Source organism: Bufo gargarizans, unplaced genomic scaffold, assembly GCF_014858855.1.
Source record: "Bufo gargarizans isolate SCDJY-AF-19 unplaced genomic scaffold, ASM1485885v1 fragScaff_scaffold_377_pilon, whole genome shotgun sequence".
Classification (NCBI taxonomy): domain Eukaryota; kingdom Metazoa; phylum Chordata; class Amphibia; order Anura; family Bufonidae; genus Bufo; species Bufo gargarizans.
In genome coordinates this window covers 353,795-377,629 of record NW_025334105.1, presented here as the reverse complement: position 1 = coordinate 377,629, position 23,835 = coordinate 353,795, and the positions used below count along the sequence as shown (strand labels likewise).

General features: G+C 46.0%; 1 protein-coding gene across 1 annotated transcript; it reads right to left on the bottom strand.

Annotated features, from left to right (window-relative positions):
- Nucleotides 1–9,824: 9,824 nt before the first annotated feature.
- Nucleotides 9,825–23,486, bottom strand: LOC122922459 (WAP four-disulfide core domain protein 3-like). Its single transcript, XM_044273088.1, has 7 exons — nucleotides 23,329–23,486; nucleotides 19,367–19,522; nucleotides 15,225–15,374; nucleotides 13,081–13,218; nucleotides 12,232–12,378; nucleotides 10,763–10,906; nucleotides 9,825–10,003 (listed from the first exon to the last, which is right to left on the bottom strand). Exons 1-7 carry the CDS (start codon nucleotides 23,420–23,422, stop codon nucleotides 9,993–9,995), a joined length of 840 nt encoding a protein of 279 aa, XP_044129023.1. The 5' UTR covers nucleotides 23,423–23,486; the 3' UTR covers nucleotides 9,825–9,992.
- Nucleotides 23,487–23,835: the final 349 nt, after the last annotated feature.

Genomic DNA, 23,835 nt, shown 5'->3' with positions numbered 1-23,835 from the left:
AGTATAACAATGGTTGGTGCAGCCGGTAGACTTCTCTACTCTGCCAATATAAGACATAATAATCTTTAGCCTAGAGGCGGAGGTCCCAGTGCAGGAGAAGGCGGACGTGGTGGTGCAGATGGAGGAGGCGGACGTGGCGGTGCAGGCGGAAGATGCGGAGGAGATGGAGGAGGTCACCACTTTTTTTAAATTTTAATTTTTTTATTTTATTTGTGGAGGCCCCAAAACATTGGGAAATAGCATAGAGAATGCGCAAACTGTGCTAGAGTAAAACAATGACTAGGTGCGCCCGGTACACTTCTCTGCTCCGCCAATATAATACATAATAATCTTGTGTTAGGAGGAGGAGGTCCCAGTGGAGGAGGAAGCAGAAGTAGCGATGCAGGTGGAAGAGGCAGATGTTGTGGTGCAGATGGTGGAGGCGCAACCTTATTTTTTTCTTTTGTTTTTCATTAAATTTTTTTCTTATATTTCTGTTTGTTTGTTTTTTGGTTTGTGGAGGCCCCAAAACCTTGGGAAATAGCAAAGAGAACACACAAATTGTTCTGGAGTATAACAATGGCTGGGTGCGGCTGGTATATCTCTCTACTCTGGCCAAGGTGCAGACAAGTCCTGTGCGATCCATGCCTGATTCATTTTAATAAACGTGAGCTTGTCCGCGTTGACCCTGGACAGGCGGATGTGCCTATTCGTGATCACCCACCCCTCTGCCATGCTAAACACACATTCGGACAATACGCTTGCCGCAGGGCAGGCCAGCACCTCCAAGGCGAAAAGGGCAAGCTCAGGCCATGTGCCCAATTTGGAGACCCAGAAGTTAAATGGGACAGACCCATCCGTCAGTATGTGCGGACGTGTGGACACCTACTCTTCCTTATATCAGTGGTTTGGAGACAGCACACCAAGGTCGGCATATAGCTTCTATTCAATATTTATTTTACCAGTGGTACAATCTCATAGTAACATTTATTGCTTGTTGCGACGTTTCGGGCCAAATTTGGTGCCCTTTATCAAGCTATAAATGAAAACACTAAAAATATTTCAATACAGATATTCAAAAAAATCATTAATCCTAGTGTACAATATTTCATCCATAGTATTTTTATTCTAATTACAATGTACAATATTTCATATAGAAAAAGAGAGAAAAAACATAAAATGTCCGTGTGGGTAACACGGGTCAAAGAATAAATGTTATGAAAATACATGATTAAGTGAATAGAAAATTAAATTGATATGATTGGAAGACATGACCGTATATAGTGAATACCTTGATTACAGGGAGCAACTACACATAGAATCAAAAGATGGGCAAAAAAGTAGCCAGAGAGGATAGCATCAACTGGCCTGCATGCTAACAGAGGGAAAAGACTATGATAAAAGTACCAGGTCAGCCGAGTGGCCTCCAGAAAGAGATGGAGTCTGGAAAGGGTTAATGTGTTATATTTTAGGGGTTAATGTATTATATGCTGATCAAAGGTATAGTGTAAACCATGCCCATGTATATGTAAACACCAATCACACATATATAAACCAGATGTAGTCACACTACAAAATACAAAAGGGTTGCTTATACAAATCGATAAGGTTTGCGACCCAACCAATCGCACTGTGTAATCAAAGGTGTCATAAGAGCAAAGGCGATGCCTTACCTGTAGAGTTGAGCGGACACCTGGATGTTCGGGTTCGACGAGTTCGGCCGAATTTGAAAAAAAAGTTCGGGTTCGGGACCCGAACTTGACCCCGAACCCAAACCCCATTGAAGTCAATGGGGACCCTAACTTTTGGGCACTAAAATGGCTCTAAAATAGTCCTGGGGAGGGCTAGAGGGCTGCAAAAGGCATCAAAATGTGCTTAAGAGCATGGCAAGTGTTGGATAGGGAAATGACTTAAAATAACATAAAATACTGAAAAATTAAAAATAACAATCTGGATCTAGGAGTAGGAGCTTGAGGAGGCGGTGGATGGGTGGATGTAGCGGTGTAGGTTGACATGGCGGTGTAGGTGGAAGCGGCGGTGAAGGAGGAATAGGTAGCCAACACTGATTAGTGTTATTTTTTATTTTTAAATTGGGGTATCCCCCAAAATATTGGGACATATAACAAAATAAAACCCTTGAGTACAAGAATGGATGGTTGAGGCTGGTATAAATGTCTATTCTGCACAAGGTACGGACAAGTCCCGTGGGATCCATGCCTGGTTCATTTTAGTAAACGTAAGCTTGTCGACATTGGCTGCGGCCTGTGATAATGCTCTCTGCCGGCTAAACACACGTTCACACTATACACTGGCTGCAGGGCAGGTCAGCACCTCCAAGGCTGACAAAGCTTTTCCACATTTGGGCCATGCTAACCCTGCCTTCTCAGGTGCTGGCGGTGCCCCAGCTGCGTTGGCGACCTCTTCCTCCTCCTCTGCCTTCGCCTTGTGCTTCCACTGTGCCCCCGCTGTCAGGTGGGAATGCCATCATCAGCGTGCGCTTGTAGTCGCGCATCTTCCGATCAGTAACAGATGTTTTCACTAAATGTAGTTCCCTGTCAGCAATGCAGAGCAGGGGTTCATTCACGGCAAAAGGGGGTTCATGTCACCCAGCAAAAGAACAGAGGATTTTGAGAGATTTAGGCCCCTGTCACCCGGGCACAGCAGGGGTTTGTATACGCCAAAAATGGTAAAATGTCACCCGACAATGAAAAATAAGATTTTTCTTTTTAATTTAGGGCAGTTTTTTAATTAAAATGGCTCTAAAATAGTCCTTGAAAAAGCCAGAGGGATGTAAAAGGCAGTAAAATGTGCTTAAGAGCCTGGCAACTGCTCTGCAAACAAATGTGGATAGGGAAATAACTTAAAATGAAATAAAATAACTAAAAATTACAAATTATTAACCTGCAAAAAGAAGGTGGATATGTAGTCGGAGGTTGAGGAGGCGGTGAATGTGGTGTTGTAGGTGGAGGCAGCAATGGAGGAGGAGGAGGCAGCCAACAATGTTTATTTTTATTTTTTATTGGGGTAGGTAGCCCCCAAAATATTGGGACAAATAAAAAATAAATAAAACAAAGAATCATTGCACTTGACTTGAGTACAAGAATGTATGTTTGATGGTGGTATAAATGTCTATTCTGCACAAGGTACAGACAAGTCTTGTGGGATCCAGGCCTGGTTCATTTTAAGTAACGTGAGCTTGTCCATGTTGGCTGTGGACAGGCGGCTGCGTCTGTCTGTAATGACGCCTCCTGCCGTGCTAAATACACGTTCAGAGAGTACACTGGCTGCAGGGCAGGCCAGCACCTCCAAGGCATACAGGGCAAGCTCTGGCCATGTGGACAATTTGGAGACCCAGAAGTTAAATGGGGCGGAACCATCAGTCAGTAAGTGTAGGTGTGTGCACACAAACTGTTCCACCATGTTGTTCAAATGCTGCCTCCTGCTAACACCCTCCATATCAGCAGTTGGGGCCGGTTGTTGCGGCGAGGTGTCAAAGCTTTTCCACATGTCGGCCATGCTAACCCTGCCTTCTGAGGTGCTGGCGCTGACACAGCTGCGTTGGGGACCTCTTCCTCCTCCCCTGCCTTCGCCTTGTGCTTCCACTTGTCCCCCGGTGTCAGTCGGGAATGGTCTCAGGAGCGCGTCTACCAGCGTGCTCCTGTAGTCGCGCATCTTCCGGTCACGCTCCAGTGAGGGAATTAAGGATGGCACATTGTCTTTGTAACGGGGATCCAGCAGGATGGCCACCCAGTAGTCAGCACACGTTAAAATGTGGGCAACTCTGCTGTCGTTGCGCAGGCACTGCAGCATGTAGTCGCTCATGTGTGCCAGACTGCCCAGAGGTAAGGACAAGCTGTCCTCTGTGGGAGGCGCATCGTCTGCGTCCTCCGTATCCCCCCAGCCACGCACCAGTGATGGGCCCGAGCTGCGTTGGATGCCACCCCGCTGTGAACAAGCTTCACCCCCATCCTCCTCCTCCTACTCCTCCTCCTCCAGTAGTGGCCCTGGCTGGCCAAATTTGTACCTGGCCTCTGCTGTTGCAAAAATCCTCTTTCTGAGCCACTTCTAAAAGACTGGCCTGAAAGTGTTAGAGATGACCCCTCTTCCTCCTCCACGTCCTGGGCCACATCCTCTTCCATCATCGCCCTAAGTGTTTTCTCAAGGAGACATAGAAGTGGTATTGTAACGCTGATGACAGCGTCATCGCCACTGGCCATTTTGGTGGAGTACTCGAAACAGCACAACAGGGCACACAGGTCTCGCATGGAGGCCCAGTCATTGGTGGTGAAGTGGTGCTGTTCCGTAGTGCCACTGACCCGTGCGTGCTGCAGCTGAAACTCCACTATGGCCTGCTGCTGCTCGCACAGTCTGTCCAGCATGTGCAAGGTGGAGTTCCACCTGGTGGGCACGTCGCATATGAGGCGGTGAGCGGGAAGGCCGAAGTTACGCTGTAGCGCAGACAGGCGAGCAGTGGCAGGATGTGAACGCCGGAAGCGCGAACAGACGGCCCGCACTTTATGCAGCAGCTCAGACATGTCGGGGTTGTGAATGAATTTCTGCACCACCAAATTCAGCACATGCGCCAGGCAAGGGATGTGCGTCAAACCGGCTAGTCCCAGAGCTGCAACAAGATTTCCCCCATTATCGCACACCACCAGGCCGGGCTTGAGGCTCACCGGCAGCAACCACTCGTCGGTCTGTTGTTCTATACCCCGCCACAACTCCTGCACGGTGTGGGGCCTGTCCCCCAAACACATCAGTTTCAGAATGGCCTGCTGACGTTTACCCCGGGCTGTGCTGAAGTTGGTGGTGAAGGTCTGTCGCTGACAGGATGAGGAGGTGGTAGAAGAGGAGGAGGAAGCCGAGTAGGAGGAGGAGGCAACAGGAGGCAAAGAATGATGCCCTGCAATCCTTGGCGGCGGAAGGACGTGCGCCAAACAGCTCTCCGCCTGGGGCCCAGCCGCCACTACATTTACCCAGTGTGCAGTTAGGGAGATATAGCGTCCCTGGCCGTGCTTACTGGTCCACATATCTGTGGTTAGGTGGACCTTGCCACAGATGGCGTTGCGCAGTGCACACTTGATTTTATCCGATACTTGGTTGTGCAGGGAGGGCACGGCTCTCCTTGAGAAGTAGTGGCAGCGGGGAACGACGCACTGTGGGACAGCAAGCGACATGAGATGTTTGAAGCTGTCTGTGTCCACCAGCCTAAATGACAGCATTTCAAAGGCCAGCAGTTTAGAAATGCTGGCATTCAGGGCCAGGGATCGAGAGTGGCTAGGTGGGAATTTACGGTTTCTCTCAAAGGTTTGTGAGATGAGAGCTGAACGCTTCCGTGTGACATGGTGGAGATTCTAGGTGACGGTGGTGGTGTTGTTGGTGGCACATCCTCTGTTTGCTGGGCGGCAGGTGCCAATGTTCCTCCAGAGGCGGAGGAAGAGGCAGAGGCAGCAGCAGAAGAGGGAGCAGGAGGGGCCTGAGCCCTTTCTTGGTTTTGAAGGTGCTTACTCCACTGCAGCCCGTGTCTCGCATGTAGATGCCTGGTCATGCAGGTTGTGCTAAGGTTTAGAACGTTAATGCCTCGCTTCAGGTTCTGATGGCACAGCGTGCAAACCACTCGGGTCTTGTCGTCAGCACATTGTGTGAAGAAGTGCCATGCCAGGTAACTCCTTGAAGCTGCCTTTGGTGTGCTCGGTCCCTGGTGATGGTGGCCAGTAGCAGGCAAACTGTTTTGGCGACGGCTGCTCTGCTTGTGCACCCTGCTCCCGCTTTTGCCACGCTGTTGGCTCGGTGTCACCACTGCCTCTTTCTCCGAACTCTGATAGTCAGTGGCACAACCTTCATTCCATGTGGGATCTAGGAACTCATCGTCTTCCACCCAGTCTTCCTCCCTGACCTCCTTTTCGGTCTGCACACTGCAGAAAGACGCGGCAGTTGGCACCTGTGTTTCATCATCATCAGAGACGTGCTGAGGTGGTATTCCCATGTCCTCATCAGGAAACATGTGCGTCAGTGCAATCTATGTCTTCCACCGCTGGGGAAGGGCTAGGTGGATGCCCTTGGTAAACCCTGCCAGCAGAGTCTTCAAACAGCATAAGAGACTGCTGTATGACTTAAGGCTCAGACAGGTTCCCCGATATGCACAGGGGTGATGTGACAGACTGATGGGCATGGGTTTCAGGCGCCACCTGTGCGCTTTCTGCAGAAGACTGGGTGGGAGATAATGTGAACGTGCTGGATCCACTGTCGGCCACCCAATTGACTAGCGCCTGTACTTGCTCAGGCCTTACCATCCTTAGAACGGCATTAGGCCCGACCAAATATCGCTCTAGATTCTGGCGGCTACTGGGACCTGAGGTAGTAGGTTCAGTAGGACGTGTGGATGTGGCAGAACGGCCACGTCCTCTCCCTGCACCAGAGGCTCCACCAACACCACCACCACGACCATGACCGCGTCCCTTATTAGATGTTTGCCTCATAGTTAGCATTTACAAAGCAAAGTAAAAAGTGGTTAAGTCTGTTAAAAAAAATTTACCGCCAATAAAATCCCTGAAGGGGGTATTGCACCGAAAAAATTTGACTGCGGTGTTTGTGACCTAAATGTAACACTCACCTATGCACGTGTAATCCCAGATGTACAACAGGAGGCAAAGAATGTCCTGATCAAAAGTTTAAGACCACTTGAAAAATGGCAAAAAATCATATTTTACATTGTTGGATCTTAACAAGGTTCCAAGTAGAGCTAAGAAATGAGAGTGAGTCAAAACATTTTTTGAGCATTCAATTAATTGAAAATAACGATTAAACTGAAACAGGCTGTTTTTCAGCTGATCAAAATTTTAGGACCACATGCCTTTAAAAGGACAAATCTGTGGAAAGATGTGGATTTATTGTCATTTTCTGTCAGGTAGTCACACGTTGTGATGGCAAAGGCAAAAAAACTCTCCCTTTTTGAACGTGGTCGGGTTGTTGAACTGCATAAGCAGTGTCTCTCACAGCGCCATAATGGTCTGGGTGCTTTTTCCTTCAGTGGAACAGTGGAGCTTCAGGAAGTGCAGGGGCATCAAACGGCCGCTGGCTATGTCCAGATGTTGCAGAGAGCATTCCTCATGACTGAGGGCTCTCGTCTGTGTGGTAACAAATGGGAATTTTTCAACAGGACAACGCTACAGTACACAATGCCCGTGGGACAAGGGACTTCTTCCAGGAGAATAACGTCACTCTTTTGGCCCATCCTGCGTGTTCCCCTGATCTAAATCCAATTGAGAATCTTTTGGGATGGATGGCAAGGAAGTTTACAAAAATGGACAACAGTTCCAGACAGTAGATGGCCTTCGTGCGGCCGTCTTTACCACTTGGAGAAATGTTCCCACTCACCTCATGGAAACGCTTGCATCAAACATGCCGAAACAAATTTTTGAAGTGATAAACAATAACGGTGGAGCTACTCATTACTGAGTTCATGTTTGGAAGTTGAATTTCTGTTTTGTGGGGGTTTAGTTTTTTTTGGGAGGTGTGGTTCTAAACTTTTGATCAGCTGAATAACATCCTGTTTCAGCTTATTCGTTGTTTTCATTAAATTGAATGCTCAAAAAATGTTTTGTCTCACTCCCATTTCTTCTTGTTGCATGCTGAAGCTCTACTTGGAACCTTGTTAAGATCCAGCCATGCTAAATATGATTTTTTGCCATTTTTCAAGTGGTTTTAAACTTTTGATCAGGACTGTATTAGAGGCTTTTTTCACCTCAGTAACCAAAAAGGCGTATTTCTGGCCTTAATGTGACAATCACTTATGCATGTGTAATCCCAGATGTGCAGTATATATTAGAGGTTTTTTTTCACCCCAGTAACCAAAATGCTGTATTTCTGTCCTAAATGTGACAGTCACTTATGCTTGTCTAATCCCAGATGTGCAGTATATATTAGAGGTTTTTTTTCACCCCAGTAACCAAAATGCTGTATTTCTGTCCTGAATGTGACAGTCACTTATGCTTGTCTAATCCCAGATGTGCAGTATATTAGAGGGTTTTTTCACCCCAGTATGCCAAAGCTATATTTCTGGACTTGCAGATAGCCTATGCTGGTGCACTATCGTTGCAAAAAATGGCTGCCGATCAGGTATTGATATTGATGAAATGAAGAAAAAAAAGTTCATTTTCAGTAGTAGTTGGCTCAGGGCAGGCTTAAAAAAATTGTGCACTGCACCCACAAAACACTTTTTCTGTAGATCACTGAGTACATTAACCAGATCTTCATAAGATTCCTCCCTGATCTCTCCTTCACAGCAGCTGCAGCCTCTCCCTACACTAATCCGAGCAGAGTGACGGGCGGCGCTATGTGACTCCAGCTTAAATAGAGGCTGGGTCACATGCTGCAGTTGGCCAATCACAGCCATGCCAATAGTAGGCATGGCTGTGATGGCTTTTTGGGGCAAGTAGCATGACGCTTGTTGATTGGCTGCTTTGCAGCCTTTCAAAAAGCGCCATAAAAATCACCGAACACCGAACCCGAACCCAAACTTTTACATAAATGTTTGGGTTCGGGTCCGGGTGCCGAAAAACCTAAAGTTCGGTACGAACCCGAACTTTACAGTTCGGGTTCGCTCAACTCTATAGATCAGGGCTGGTCAACCTGTGGCTCTCCAGCTGTTGTAAAACTACAACTCCCACCATGCTTTGCTATAGGCTGATACCTGTAGGCAGTCTGGGCATGCTGGGAGTTATAGTTTTGCAACAGCTGGAGAGCCACAGGTTGGCCATCCCTGCTATAGATGGACTTACCAGGTGCTTTAATAGGAGGGTCCTGGGGGCTCCAGCAGTCTGGCAGCTGAGGTCGGAGCCTGTGGGTCAGATGCAGCAGAAGGCGCAGTCACCCAGTCTGATGTTTGGGCATTGCAGCCTGGAGCAAGTGCAGGCAAAGGCTGGGGGCAGGGCTATGTTTCCTCAGCCCAGACAGAATGTGCTGATGCTGGCCTGTCACTGAGCTCTGGTGAGACTGGGGGGGGGCGGGGGAAATACTAGAGATATCTAACAGTAGGGGGACCCTGCATGGCATGCATAGCATTATGGGTGATCCCACCTTCCTAGAGTTCCTTTCTCCATGTCCTCAAACGTGCAGCAGCCATTTTAGGAAAAAATGTGATTCGTTACCACGAATCGCGAGGAAATTCAGATTCGGTGCAAATCGAATAACTCCTGAAATTCAGATGGAATTCCACTTCATCAGCTTCGATTCGCTCATCTCTAATTGAATGTACAGAATTGGTGTCTGTTTAAAGTGTTAGACTTTGCTCTAGACCTTCAGGCTTTGAGGGTAATTGCTTAATGTTCTCCTGTGAACTGCATCAATGTTTTCTCCGGGACTTTCTCTTCATTCATTTTACCCATTCCCTTCACAAGTTCACAGTCATCTGCTGCAGAGAAACCACTCCACCCCACTCTTCCATGACTTAGGTAGGGATGTTAGAGTGGTGTCTCCCTGACCTTCTGTGCTTTTTCCATTCTCTAATGACTGATTTTACTCTACTAATATCCATCCCATGACTGGGACTTTTCAATAATCTGGTCAAAGATTTGCACTAACAGCTCATTTGTCTTCATGATACTGGCTTTGAAGGAACCACAATTGGTTCTTCCAGATACTGATGTAATACTGTACTCACTGCTCTAGTGATATCTATCGCCTGTCACAGTCAGGATTTAGGGGGCAGAGTGAGGGGTGTGAATAGTTCTGCATCCACTTACTTTATTCTGCTTTTCTAATAATTCAAGTTACATGATAACCCCAGGCAGGTTTATCTTCCCCTCCATGTTCTTCTCAGGGTCACAGCACAATAAGCAGAAAGGTTGATATAATTAAGATTTATTGCATGTCATGTGGCACATGTTTGTGGAGAAATTCCTTACATGGCGTCCATTCCCATAATCCACTTCTGCATGGTGTGAAGACTTTACACCTCCACACAACCAATTTTTCAGCCAACATTACAGCTCTTCCTTGGGGGGCACTCAGGGTTAGGATAGCTCTGCAATGTAGAGAAGGAGAAAGTTGAGAGGGTTTCCAACGATCAGAAGACTTGAAGGCCATGTAAAGAAGGAGACTTCATTTCAAGAGGTACAGGGTGCACATATTCTGGAGATAGTGGAGAAGGATTAAATATAGCAGATGCAGAGATAGCAGTCAAGCCCAAGCCTTGGTGATTAAGGAGACAAAAAGACCTTCCTGCCACAATAGAAGACACCAGTATTATAAGGCTACTTTCAAATCTGCACTTTCCCTTCCGGAATGAAACGGAATGCACCAGAATGCATTCCATTCCATTTGGTTGCGTCCCAATCGCAGACAGTTTTTCTGTCTTCGATGTGGTGCGGAGCAAGACAGATCTGTCTCCATTGACTTACATTGTGAGTCTTGACAGATCCATCTGGTTTTCTCGGACGCAATAGGAAACGGATCTGTCCCCCATTGACTTTAGGTGGTGTTCATGACGGATCCGTCATTGCTATGTTAAAGATTATACAATCGGATTCGTTCATAACAGATGCAAACGGTTGTACTATCATGATGGAAGAGTTTTTGCTGATCCATGATGGATCCAGCAAAAACACTGGTGTGAAAGTAGCCTTGCCTATACATGGTAGATGGGCACAGGAGCTTTAGGTTATTCCTTTTGAGACTCACGGAGAGATTCACATATTAGACATTAAAAAGAGAGTTTTTATAGATTTGTTCATCTCCTCCAGTTATTTTCTTTGCACATGTATGATAACTCATTGCCATTTACCTGTAAGTGAGTCTTTGCAAGTCTGGCCACATGCAGAGGTGCAGCACTTCTTGTCTCCAGGACAGTCTCTGTCAGAGGTACACAGAAGTTCGGAAAGAGTAGTCTTGCACTCAGTGCTCGGAATAGGACAGGATCCAGATTTTTCTGTTGTTAATGATATAAATGATAACACAAACACTGCAAAATGATGTCAATAACATCCAATATTTCAACGTCTAATACTCATGTAACAATAGTATATACCAGAGAGCCTGAGCGGCTCTCCAGCAGAGGATGTCATCTTGTGTTGGGACACAATCTAAAACTATAAGTTGTTTTGCACCCTTCTGGCATTGCAATGGGCCGGCCACCGCTCCTTCCAATGCAGGACAAAAGAGCTTGGTGCCAAACTCCTTTTTTCCTGTCTTTAGCTCAGTTATGTCCTTATTTGGTTGTCTTGACGTGCTTTTAGATATCAAGAGTCTTACACGCCTAGAGAAAGACTTCCCTGGAGAACAGACACCCAGTAAAGCCCCAGTGACCCATGTAGCTGTTTCATGCTATGATAATAGGTCTCCAGAAAATCTACTCATTTGGGATATTGATTATTGGGATGGTTGTTGCCAGTAACACATGGATATGACAGGGACCAGCTTTCAAAACAAGAGTTCCAGAGTTCAAAAATCAAATGGTCATTAAATATGATGGTATATCTGTATAGAGTTCCCAACTCTTTCAGTAGTAGACATTCTATAATATATAGCTCCATCCAAAGCAAAATAAGTTGGGTGTATTAAAGAGTATGGTGGAACTTATATTTGGTGGGGCTTGTAGCACAAGATATCTTAAAGCTGACTTTCCTTTTAAGCACAATTCATTTTAAATGTTATTTTCCACTATCACCCAGTATCATAATTTCTAGTATAATCACACAGCCTGTTGTGTTCTCACTAGGAAGAGAGCTGCTGCCAAACACCTATGTAGATGGCCTACCTCACCAAGACCAAAAGCATTTAGACTTAACAGCCCAGTTCTAATCTCCCCCAACAGCTTCAGTTGGGGAAGAATCAGGGTGCCCCATGAACATTAGTTGATGGATTGGTCCATCCCAAAAAGTTGGGTTCAGTCTACAGGACATCAGTCTAATGTGTATGCCCAACCAAAGTGCAGTCCATCAAAGGTACAGGATGGTGAAGAGCTCATCCTGCTTTTCAACTGCATGTTTCCTGTCAATAATGGGGGAAATTTTGCCAAAAGGGTTTGCTGTTCAGGTTTAGCCAAGCTGTTTGTTGTTCAACTGGTTCTTGCGTCCAATGTGATATCTACAATTTTCTGTTGAGAACCATAGACACCACATTGCAATGTTATGGCTCTTCCTGCTGGACCTGTATATGTAGTTCTGTGGAGCAGATTTCTGGATTTGGTTCACTCGGTTTAATATAAAAATCATGATTTAAGATATGTGTAAAACTGTAAAATCTCATATTTACCATTCTTAACTGGCTGGCACTGCAAGGTGCCACCAGACAGACAGCATTTTTGATCCAGCGGGCAGTCAGAGTCTCGGTTACACATGGTCTTATAGAAGGTGAGGCAGTACAAGTTCTCGATGCTTTTGGGACACACTCCATCATGTTCTGTGGATACAAGATACAGGACATATCATCTGTGTACATGCACAACCACTGACTGTAGATCTCAAGCAGGCCATCACCCCTGTAACTATGCCAGTACGGACAGACAGAGTTCAGACCAGTATATAGGGCAGCCTGGTCACCATCTGGAAATGACTACCATCAGCTGCCTTGCAGCCTCTGCACTCACATGACATATTCATATTTCAGTCTGGCCTGTGTATGACCTCTGTTATCAGCATTGGCTCTGATTAGGCTGCCATAATGTGTAGTCACCCCCCTTTCTTTTCCATATACAGGGTATCAATATGCACCTTGACATGCAGGGGGACCTCAAACTGAAGCACTAGAGAGAAGCAAGCACTTGCAATGCTAGTACTTGTACAAGAAGGTGATGAAGAGAAGAAAAAACACCAAGAACAACTTCAGATAACAGAAGGCCATGATGGAGAGTGCTACGTGGTTGTTGCTGGAGGTTGACAGTGAATATAGGTAGTGTATTGCAAAGTTACAAAACTGGAGGGGTGGTCCATTGTTCCAACTAGGTACCTCCAGATTCTCCCTCATGAAAACAAAGGAAAAATAATCTATCCTGTGGTAACGTTGGCAGTCATTCCTGGCTAGATCTGGCAATTTGTGTATCTGATTGTACCTGCTTGGTTATATGACGATCACTTCCACCATAGTTATAAATATTGCCATTACCCTGTTCTGGTGTCACACATTTTAGTCCACACTGGTCACAGCACTTATCATTCCCGGGGCAGTTGCTGTCACTTGTACACTGTGCAGAGTCAAGTTCTAAACATATCTTCTTTGGAGCTGGGCATTGTCCAGGTTTCACTATAACATGAAGAAGAAAAAAGTGACAACAGTTCAGACTCCTTATAATAGACTCAGACTCATCCTCTGAAAATCTTGTATCTTCATCTGGCTATTGAGACAACTTGATGCTGGATATCACTGTCATACGTATATCATACTATTAGGGCAAATCACCTACCTGACTGGTGGCCCCCTGGAACATCTCAGCAATTCTCATCTGTGCAATGTCTGGAGCAAACTGTGGCTCTACAGGTATGGTGAAGCTTTAAAGGGTTTTTTCCAAGACTTTGATACCGTTGACCTATCCTCTGGATAGATCATCAGTATCTGATCGGTGGGTGTCCGGCACCCAAGACTTCACCGATCAGCAGTTTGAGAAGACACCAGCACTCCTGTGAGCATTGTATAGCGGCTGTGCTTGCTATCACGTTCAAACCATTCTCCTGCAGTCCGTGCTCTTTACCAGAAATCTTTGATAGCTCAGATCTGCCGTATATTTCTGGCTTTATTTAGGCCAGAATACTGGGGTATATGAGGATAAATTTGTTGCAGCGGCTGGCCACGTCCACTTCGCTGCCCTTGCCACGTCCTCTTTCAGAGAAGTGGCAAGGACAGCGAAAAGTGTCAGATGTGACTTTTTTTTTTTAAAGTCACCACTTTTCAGGCACAAGGAATGATAAATCTCCCCCTATTAGTAGTCCATGGATCCTGTAGGTGGAAAACTGCTAAAAAATGCCCCAAAAAAGTCATATAATCAACATACATGTTGCTATCACTCATGTATACACAAATGGCAAGCACACTTTAAGTTCTATAGTCTACTAGCCCCTTTAACAGTGACTTTCACAGTGGCCGCCCCTTTAACGGTGACTTCTACTTTAACAGTGACTTTGGTGACCGCCCCTTTAAAAGTGACTTTTACAATGGCAGCCCCTTTAACGGTGACCACCCCCTTAACAGTGAATTTAACAGTGGCCGCCCCTTTAACGGTGACCACCCGTTTAACAGTGACTTTCATAATGACATACACACATACATAAATACACACACACACATACATACATACACACATACATACATACATACACACACATACATAACCACACACATACAGACATACATACATACATTCACACATACATACATGCATACACACATACACACATATATATACATACATACATACATACATACACACATGCATTCACACATACAACACATACATACATACACACATACAACACATACATACATTCACACATACAACACATACATACATACACACATACATACACATACATACATACACACATACATACATATATACCACCTTTTTTATATATAGATAGAAATCACTATTTCACAGTTCAGTGCTGCCATCTGGTGGTCTGAACTGGGATATACTAACAATAAGCCTGGAAGCCTGGAACAGTCTGAGGCTCATTATTAGAACGGGGTGCTTTCCCCGACCTCCGCTGAACAGAAAGCGTGCTCTTCTAGTTTTTAACACTCTTAGATGTAGTGCTGGCATTTTACTACAGCATCTGAGTAGTTAAATGTCCACGGTCAGCATTACCGCAGATCGTGGACATTGGCCACGGGTGCCTGCTCTATAAAACAGAAGCCACCCAGTTGCTATGGCGCCCGCTGTGCTCCGGAGCGGGCACCCGACATGCGGCTTATATTTACAGCAGATCTTGGGAATGGGTTAATGGCCACAATACCAAATATGTCTAGGACAGAGCTTTCTTTCTGCACGTACTGCTGGAGCTCGTGGAGGTACTTATCTGTGAGGGAAGGTCTAGTGGTGAGAAGTGCAGTCCTGGGGTACACACTGTATGACCACCCGCTTGGTTGCTGTAGATTTTTGTGATTGGGGGGAGCTCGTTCCTGTGAGGGGAGGGGGCATGTGGAGTATTCTGGGGTCATCACGTGCAGATGTTAGTACATTATTTCAAGATTTGGGGTCCCACTTTTGCTTTTGCCCAGGGCCACATTTTATCTAAAACCGGCCCTGCCCTCACCTGTCACTGTTGGGACGCACCGGCGGTTGCAGTCTGAGCAGCAGCAGCGGTCGGTTCCTTGGCACTGATCATCTGAGCTGCACTCTGAAGGTAAAGGCCTGATAAGAACACAGGTCGAATGGTTGAAGTATGGACAGGAATCTTTCTTAACTGCAAAGAGACAACATGGTGATAATCAGTGTTATAGTAGTTATTACCTGTAGATGTCCACTGGTAACTGTGACCAATACTACCCCACGTGGTCCTCATTATGAACTGTGATCGCTTTCAATACCGCTCCCTGTGGTCCTTAATAGAAACTGTGATTCCTTCTAATACTGCCACCTGTGGCCACCACTAGTAACTATGACCCCTGCCAATACTGCCACCTGTGGTCACCACTAGTAACTATGACCCCTGCCAATACTGTCACCTGTGGCCACCACTAGTAACTATGACCCCTGCCAATACTGCCACCTGTGGTCACCACTAGTAACTATGAGCCCTGCCAATACTGCCCCCTGTGGTCACCACTAGTAACTATGACCCCTGCCAATACTGCCACCTGTGGTCACCACTAGTAACTATGAGCCCTGCCAATACTGCCACCTGTGGCCACCACTAGTAAATATGACCCCTGCCAATACTGCCACCTCTGGTCACCACTAGTAACTATGACCCCTGCCAATACTGTCACCTGTGGCCACCACTAGTAACTATGACCCCTGCCAATACTGCCACCTGTGGTCACCACTAGTAACTATGACCCCTGCCAATACTGCCCCCTGTGGTCACCACTAGTAACTATGACCCCTGCCAATACTGTCACCTGTGGCCACCACTAGTAACTATGACCCCTGCCAATACTGCCACCTGTGGTCACCACTAGTAACTATGAGCCCTGCCAATACTGCCACCTGTGGTCACCACTAGTAACTATGATCCCTGCCAATACTGTCACCTGTGGCCACCACTAGTAACTATGACCCCTGCCAATACTGCCACCTGTGGTCACCACTAGTAACTATGACCCCTGCCAATACTACCACCCGTGGCCACAACTAGTAACTATGACCCCTGCCAATACTGCCATCTGTGGCCGCCACTAGTAACTATGACCCCTGCCAATACTGCCACCTGTGGTCACCCCTAGTAACTATGACCCCTGCCAATACTGCCAGCTGTGGTCACCACTAGTAACTATAAGCCCTGCCAATACTGCCACCTGTGGTCACCACTAGTAACTATGACCCCAGCCAATACTGCCACCTGTGGCCACTACTAGTAACTATGACCCCTGCCACCTGTGGTCACTAGCAACTATGAGCCCTGCCAATACTGCCACCTGTGGTCACCACTAGTAACTATGACCCCTGCCAATACTGCCACCTGTGGTCACCACTAGTAACTATGACCCCTGCCACCTGTGGTCACTAGTAACTATGAGCCATGCCAATACTGCCACCTGTGGTCACCACTAGTGACTATGACCCCTGCCAATACTGTCACCTGTGGCCACTACTAGTAACTATGACCCCTGCCACCTGTGGTCACTAGCAACTATGAGCCCTGCCAATACTGCCACCTGTGGTCACCACTAGTAACTATGACCCCTGCCAATACTGCCACCTGTGGTCACCACTAGTAACTATGACCCCTGCCACCTGTGGTCACTAGTAACTATGACCCCTGCCAATACTGTCACCTGTGGCCACCACTAGTAACTATGACCCCTGCCAATACTGCCACCTGTGGTCACCCCTAGTAACTATGACCCTTGCCAATACTGTCAGCTGTGGTCACCACTAGTAACTATAAGCCCTTCCAATACTGCCACCTGTGGTCACCACTAGTAACTATGACCCCAGCCAATACTGCCACCTGTGGCCACTACTAGTAACTATGACCCCTGCCACCTGTGGTCACTAGCAACTATGAGCCCTGCCAATACTGCCACCTGTGGTCACCACTAGTAACTATGACCCCTGCCAATACTGCCACCTGTGGTCACCACTAGTAACTATGACCCCTGCCACCTGTGGTTACTAGTAACTATGAGCCCTGCCAATACTGCCACCTGTGGTCACCACTAGTAACTATGACCCCTGCCAATACTGCCACCTGTTGCCACTACTAGTAACTATGACCCCTGCCACCTGTGGTCACTAGTAACTATGAGCCCTGCCAATACTGCCACCTGTGGTCACCACTAGTAACTATGACCCCTGCCAATACTGCCACCTGTGGTCACCACTAGTAACTATGACCCCTGCCACCTGTGGTCACTAGTAACTATGAGCCCTGCCAATACTGCCACCTGTGGTCACCACTAGTAACTATGACCCCTGCCAATACTGCCACCTGTGGCCACAACTAGTAACTATGACCCCTGCCAATACTGCCAACTGTGGCCACCACTAGTAACTATGACCACTGCCAGTACTGCCACCTGTGGTCACCACTAGTAACTATGAGCCCTGCCAATACTACCACCTGTGGCCACCACTAGTAACTATGACCCCTGACAATACTGCCACCTGTGGCCACCACTAGTAACTATGACCCCTGCCAATACTGCCACCTGTGGCCACTACTAGTAACTTTGACCCCTGCCAATACTGCCACCTGTGGTCACCACTAGAAACTATGACCCCTGCCAATACTGCCACCTGTGGACACTACTGGTAACTATGACCCCTGCCACCTGTGGTCACCACTAGTAACTATGACCCATGCCAATACTGCCACCTGTGGCCACTACTAGTAACTATGCCCCCTGCCACCTGTGGTCACAACTAGTAACTATGAGCCCTGCCAATACTGCCACCTGTGGTCACCGCTAGTAACTATGACCCCTGCCAATACTGCCACCTGTGGCCACAACTAGTAACTATGACCCCTGGCAATACTGCCAGCTGTGGTCACCACTAGTAACTATGAGCCCTGCCAATACTGCCACCTGTGGTCACCACTAGTAACTATGACCCCTGCCAATACTGCCACCTGTGGCCACTACTAGTAACTATGACCCCTGACACCTGTGGTCACTAGTAACTATGAGCCCTGCCAATACTGCCACCTGTGGTCACCACTAGTAACTATGACCCCTGCCAATACTGCCACCTGTGGTCACCACTAGTAACTATGACCCTTGCCTCCTGTGGTCACTAGTAACTATGAGCCCTGCCAATACTGCCACCTGTGGTCACCACTAGTAACTATGAGCCCTGCCAATACTGCCAACTGTGGTCACCACTAGTAACTATGAGCCCTGCCAATACTGTCACCTGTGGTCACCACTAGTAACTATGACCCCTGCCAATACTGCCACCTGTGGCCACTACTAGTAACTATGACCCCTGCCACCTGTGGTCACTAGTAACTATGAGCCCTGCCAATACCGCCACCTGTGGTCACCACTAGTAACTATGACCCCTGCCAATACTGCCACCTGTGGCCACCACTAGAATCTTCTATAATGGTGATCCCTTCTAGTGCTGACACCTGTGGTTTCTAACTAAGGGCTCATGCACACAAACATATTTTCTTTCCGTGTCCTTTCTGTTTTTTTGGCGGACCGTATTTGGAACCATTCATTTCAATGGGTCCACAAAATAAATAGGAAGTTACTCCGTGTGCATTCCGTTTCCGTATGTCCGTATTTTCGTTCCACAAAAAAAATAGAACATGTCCTATAGGATAGGACTGTTCTATTAGAGGCCAGCTGTTCCATTCCGCACGGACGTCATCCGTATTTTTTGCTGATCGTTTTTGCGGACCACAACATACATACAGTCGTAGGCATGAGGCCTAACTGTGATTTACTGCAATACTTCTATACTACCCGTGATCCCTTCCAGTAGCATCCACTGGTAATGAGGGTCAATCCTAATTCTCCCCCTATGGTCTCCACTAGAGCTGACCCCTGTGATTTCAACCAGAAATGTTAATCCCCTCCAATACTGACCCATGTGGTCTCCAATAGTCTCCTGTGGTTCCTATTTGTAATGGTAATACTCTCCAGTAAGCCCCACGTGGTCTTCAATAGTAACTGTATTGAGAGCCAATTCTGCCCCAGTGGCAACTACTACTTACTGTTACCCCCTTCTCCTGAGAAGACCCCGCAGTCATTAACGTCATTATTTCCACCTCACCCCATTTACCTTGTAGAGGGATCAGGCATTGATTTCTACATCCTGAGAAGCAGCATTTCTTCTCCCCCTCACAATCATGGTCTGACAAACACATTATTGAGTCCTGTTTGGGTAGAGTTTTACACGTCGGATATTCCACATCTGCAGGACAAGTCCCCGGCTTCTCTAAAAGTAAAAAAAAAATGATGTATAAGAAAAAAAGTACAAGGACTAGGAGAAGACACAGGACACAGGCAACCAGGAATGTCAGAGGTGTAGTAATATTACTGTAATTATAATAATTAGAAACAAAATAGATTAATACATCCTTAAAGGGGTTGTCTCACATCAACTTTCAACAGGTATACACAGTTAATGCAAGGCACTTACTAATGTACTGTGAAGTGATTCTCCATATTGCCTCCTTTGCTGGTTGGATTCATTTTTTCAGCACATTATACAGTGCTCTTGTCCAGGGGTTACGACCACCCTGTATTCCAGCATTGGTGCTCATGCTTGCACAATATAGGCAATGTCACCAACCTTTCTGGTGGTCAGGACAATGGGAGTGAGCATAGGCAGATGTTTTTTTCCTACAGTGTGCAAGCACGGACTCCACTGCTGGATTGCAGGGTGGTCATAGTCTTGGAAACGAGGAGTGTATAATATGATAGGAAAATGAATCCAGCCAGCAGAGGAAGCAATCTGGAGAATCACAATACATTAGTAAGAGCCTCATATTAACATCCTCTACATAATAAATGTCATTACCTGACGTGAGACGACCACTTAAATTCGTCATATTTTTATTAATTTTTTCTAAAGAATTCTTTTAGACCCTGCCCAAGTAGTATCTGATAGTATCTCTTGCACACCTGGGGGCATTTGTTGGGCCCTGACTGCTATAACAACCCTTAAAAACTCTGTGATCACGTAGCAAAGGTGCTGATGGTGGATGACAGGAGTTTAGGCCCCATTGATTGGAGTTATCGGAGACCCTGGCTGAGCAGAAGATGACCATATAATACAGCTGACGGTGATGGTAGAATTATGATGTTACTTCATGTTAACCACCTTCCTGCCATGATTGATTTGTATTACCCCTCCTTCTCCCCCTCCTATGCTAGTGAATGTGAGGCAGGAAGCATAGGAGGAGGGGGCTGAATTTAGTGTGAATACCTTTTGTCGAACACAGTGAGAGTAACCATTTTGTTGAAAGGGATCTCCTAGTTAGTAATAGTACAAATTATATTTGGTCACAACCATGTGGAACTGTTATAGACTGCAGAAAACAACAGCGACAAAGATAAATCCCCCTCACCACTCCTAAATAGTGCAACAGCTAGGCAGATTTGCCTTTCAGGTTCCTGGGAAAGCCGGGTTAGGGCTCTTTCACACTTGTGTTCCTTTCTTCCGGCATAGAGTTCCGTCGTCGGGGCTCTATGCCGGAAGAATCCTGATCAGTTTTATCCCCATGCATTCTGAATGGAGAGAAATCCGTTCAGGATGCATCACAGAAACACTTGCCGCAAGGCCGGATCCGGAATTAATACGTTGTTTCGGCGCATTGCCGGATCCGACGTTTAGCTTTTTCTGAATGGTTACCATGGCTGCCAGGACGCTAAAGTCCTGGCAGCCATGGTAAAGTGTAGTGGGGAGCGGGGGAGCAGTATAATTACCGTCCGTGCGGCTCCCGGGACGCTCCAGAGTGACGGCAGGGCGCCCCATGTGCATGGGGCGCTCTGACGTCACTCTGGAGCGCCCCGGGAGCCGCACGGACTGTAAGTATACTGCTCCCCCGCTCCCCACTACTACTATGGCAACCAGGACTTTAATAGCGTCCTGGGTGCCATAGTAACACTGAACGCATTTTGAAGACGGATCCGTCTTCAAATGCTTTCAGTACACTTGCGTTTTTCCGGATCCGGCGTGTAATTCCGGCAAATGGAGTACACGCCGGATCCGGACAACGCAAGTGTGAAAGAGCCCTTACCACCATATGAAGATGTAACAGAGAAGAATACTAAATCTAACAAGATAAATCCCCCTCACCACTCCTAAATAGTGCAACAGCTAGACAGATTTGCTTTTCAGATTCCTGGGAAAGCCGGGTTACCACTATATGAATCTGTAACACAGACTGAAAAATACTATAATTAAAAAGATAAATACCCACTCAAATATATACAGCTATGACTCAGACAAGGGTTTGTAATGACAGAGAGATAAAATGTATGTTCTGACAGAAACCTTCCCCATCTGTAAGGAATCAATCAGATCTTCCTCGCTAGTGGCAGTCATTATTACTCAAATGTATACAGATGTTGTTATAGAGCAACAGGGGGCATTATAGGGAGAGGAGTATAAGAGGAGAATACTACAACTCCCGGCATGTCTAGATTGTCATTATGGGTCATCAGTGCACATTTATAGAGAGGGGTATAATAGGAAAGAACTACAACTCCCAACATTTCTAGGCTATTATCTTCTATTATGAGACATTACAGGAGGGGAAAAGGAAACAACCACAATTCCTAGTATTTGACAACATACACAGGGAAACCACTAATGTCACATACACACAGCACAGGAGCTCCGACCACATGGTGACATCATTAAGGTCCTACCACTTCTCTGCACTTCTGATCTCTGTCTGAATGAGCAAATTGGGTGGAATGAAATTGGCTACATTTCAGTGAGCAATCTTGAGAGGGTTTTGTGATGAGCTGTGACCCCGGCTCTAAGTCTAAATGTCAGACTCAGTGGTGTCCTCCACATCATGCTGCTGTGACTGAAAGGAGGAGTAAGCCATCCAGTCCACAATCTCCTCTTGTTTGTTCTCAATAATAATGTGGCAATGATTGGAAGCCAAGGAGAACAGTTGCATACTACTACAAATGTTACTGTTGTTTGCACTACTACCCACATGTTGACTCATCGGATAATGAGGTATTGTTCTTTCAAGTGTCACATTTCCATTTACCAGACATTTTATTATGAAGCCAATAAATTTACAGTGATGGGTTTGGTACACAGATTATTAAACAGCAGTAATAAAATAACAATCTATATTTTAAAGATGGAGGTTCAACTGAATTCCCCTCCACTTCTACAAACACACTACACACTGGTATTGACAGTTTACAATGGTAATAAGGCAGCTTTTGCAGTAAATGTGTTTTCAGTATAAATGTTGTATTTTGCAGAAATACCATATGTTCATAAAAATGGGAGGCACTATTGGAGATTTTTTTTTTACTGTAACACTGAACAGTATCTTGCAGTAATATACAATGCGTTCAATAACATAGGTATAATAATAAGTGTTCTTGCAGTAAAAATGCTGATTAATCTGTCAGGACAAGCTCTCCCTCCACACTATCTCAAAGCATCATGTTATACAGAGAGAAAGAGAGAGAGCTCAATACACTGTATACAATATGCTGTATATGCATTGTCTAAGGAGTACCCTTTCTGATTAGGGAGAGTCCCAAGTGAGCACATGTGCACAGTATTCCAAAAGAAAGAAAGATGGTCCAGCTTCACTGAAAAATACTTGAGGCTTTATTCAATCCCGTGCAGATAAAAACCAACATACAGCAATGCAGAAAATCAAATGTATGTTGGTTTTTATCTGCACGGGATTGAATAAAGCCTCAAGTATTTTTCAGTGAAGCTGGACCATCTTTCTTTCTTTTGGGATCCGTTGTGCGCCCAAGGGCGAGGTCCGGGCTCCTGGCTTCCTGTGGATGAGCGCGGCATTTTCCAGTGTTGCTATGTGCACAGTATTGTAACAAATAAAAAAAAATCTATTTGTTTGTCAGATAATTTTTTGAGAATTTAAAAAACAAACAAACATTAGTGTGCAATGGATTCATTCATCTTTACCACAATGTAGAAATCATATCTTCCATAAACAATTCATATGTTAGATTAATTTTCAACCTTTCAATATGAAGCCCAGAGGTTCTACCGTGAGTTTGGCTACTCACCACGTGGGGGTTTTATCTTTCCTGTACCAGGTAATGTGTCGGAGTTCACATAGCTGAAGGTGAGCAGTAGGACGAGGCAGGTCACTGGAGACATGTCTGACTGCTGGAGGCCTTGTTAAAATGTTCATTAGATGCTGCATATTTATACAGATCACAGAAGTGAGGAGGAAGGAAGGAACATTGCAGAACCGGTTCAGATACAATGGAGAATTTCACAAGATGTTCTAATGATCTTCTTGTTCTGCATCATTGCCAAATGGCTTCAGGAAGTAATATGTCAGATAGGTAATTATTTACGTATTATATTTATATTAGATGTTGTCTGAAAAATAGGTCACTCAAAAGCCAAACTCTTGTAAGAAGTTGTGAAATTTGGCAAGCCTTGTGTCACGGTGCGGTTCATCGTGACGTGGTTTTGCGTGCACGCTGGCTACATGCCTTTTGCGTACTGACTGCGGGCGATTCCATGTAGGCTATGTAGTTGATTTTGGCTGCGTACTGGCTGTG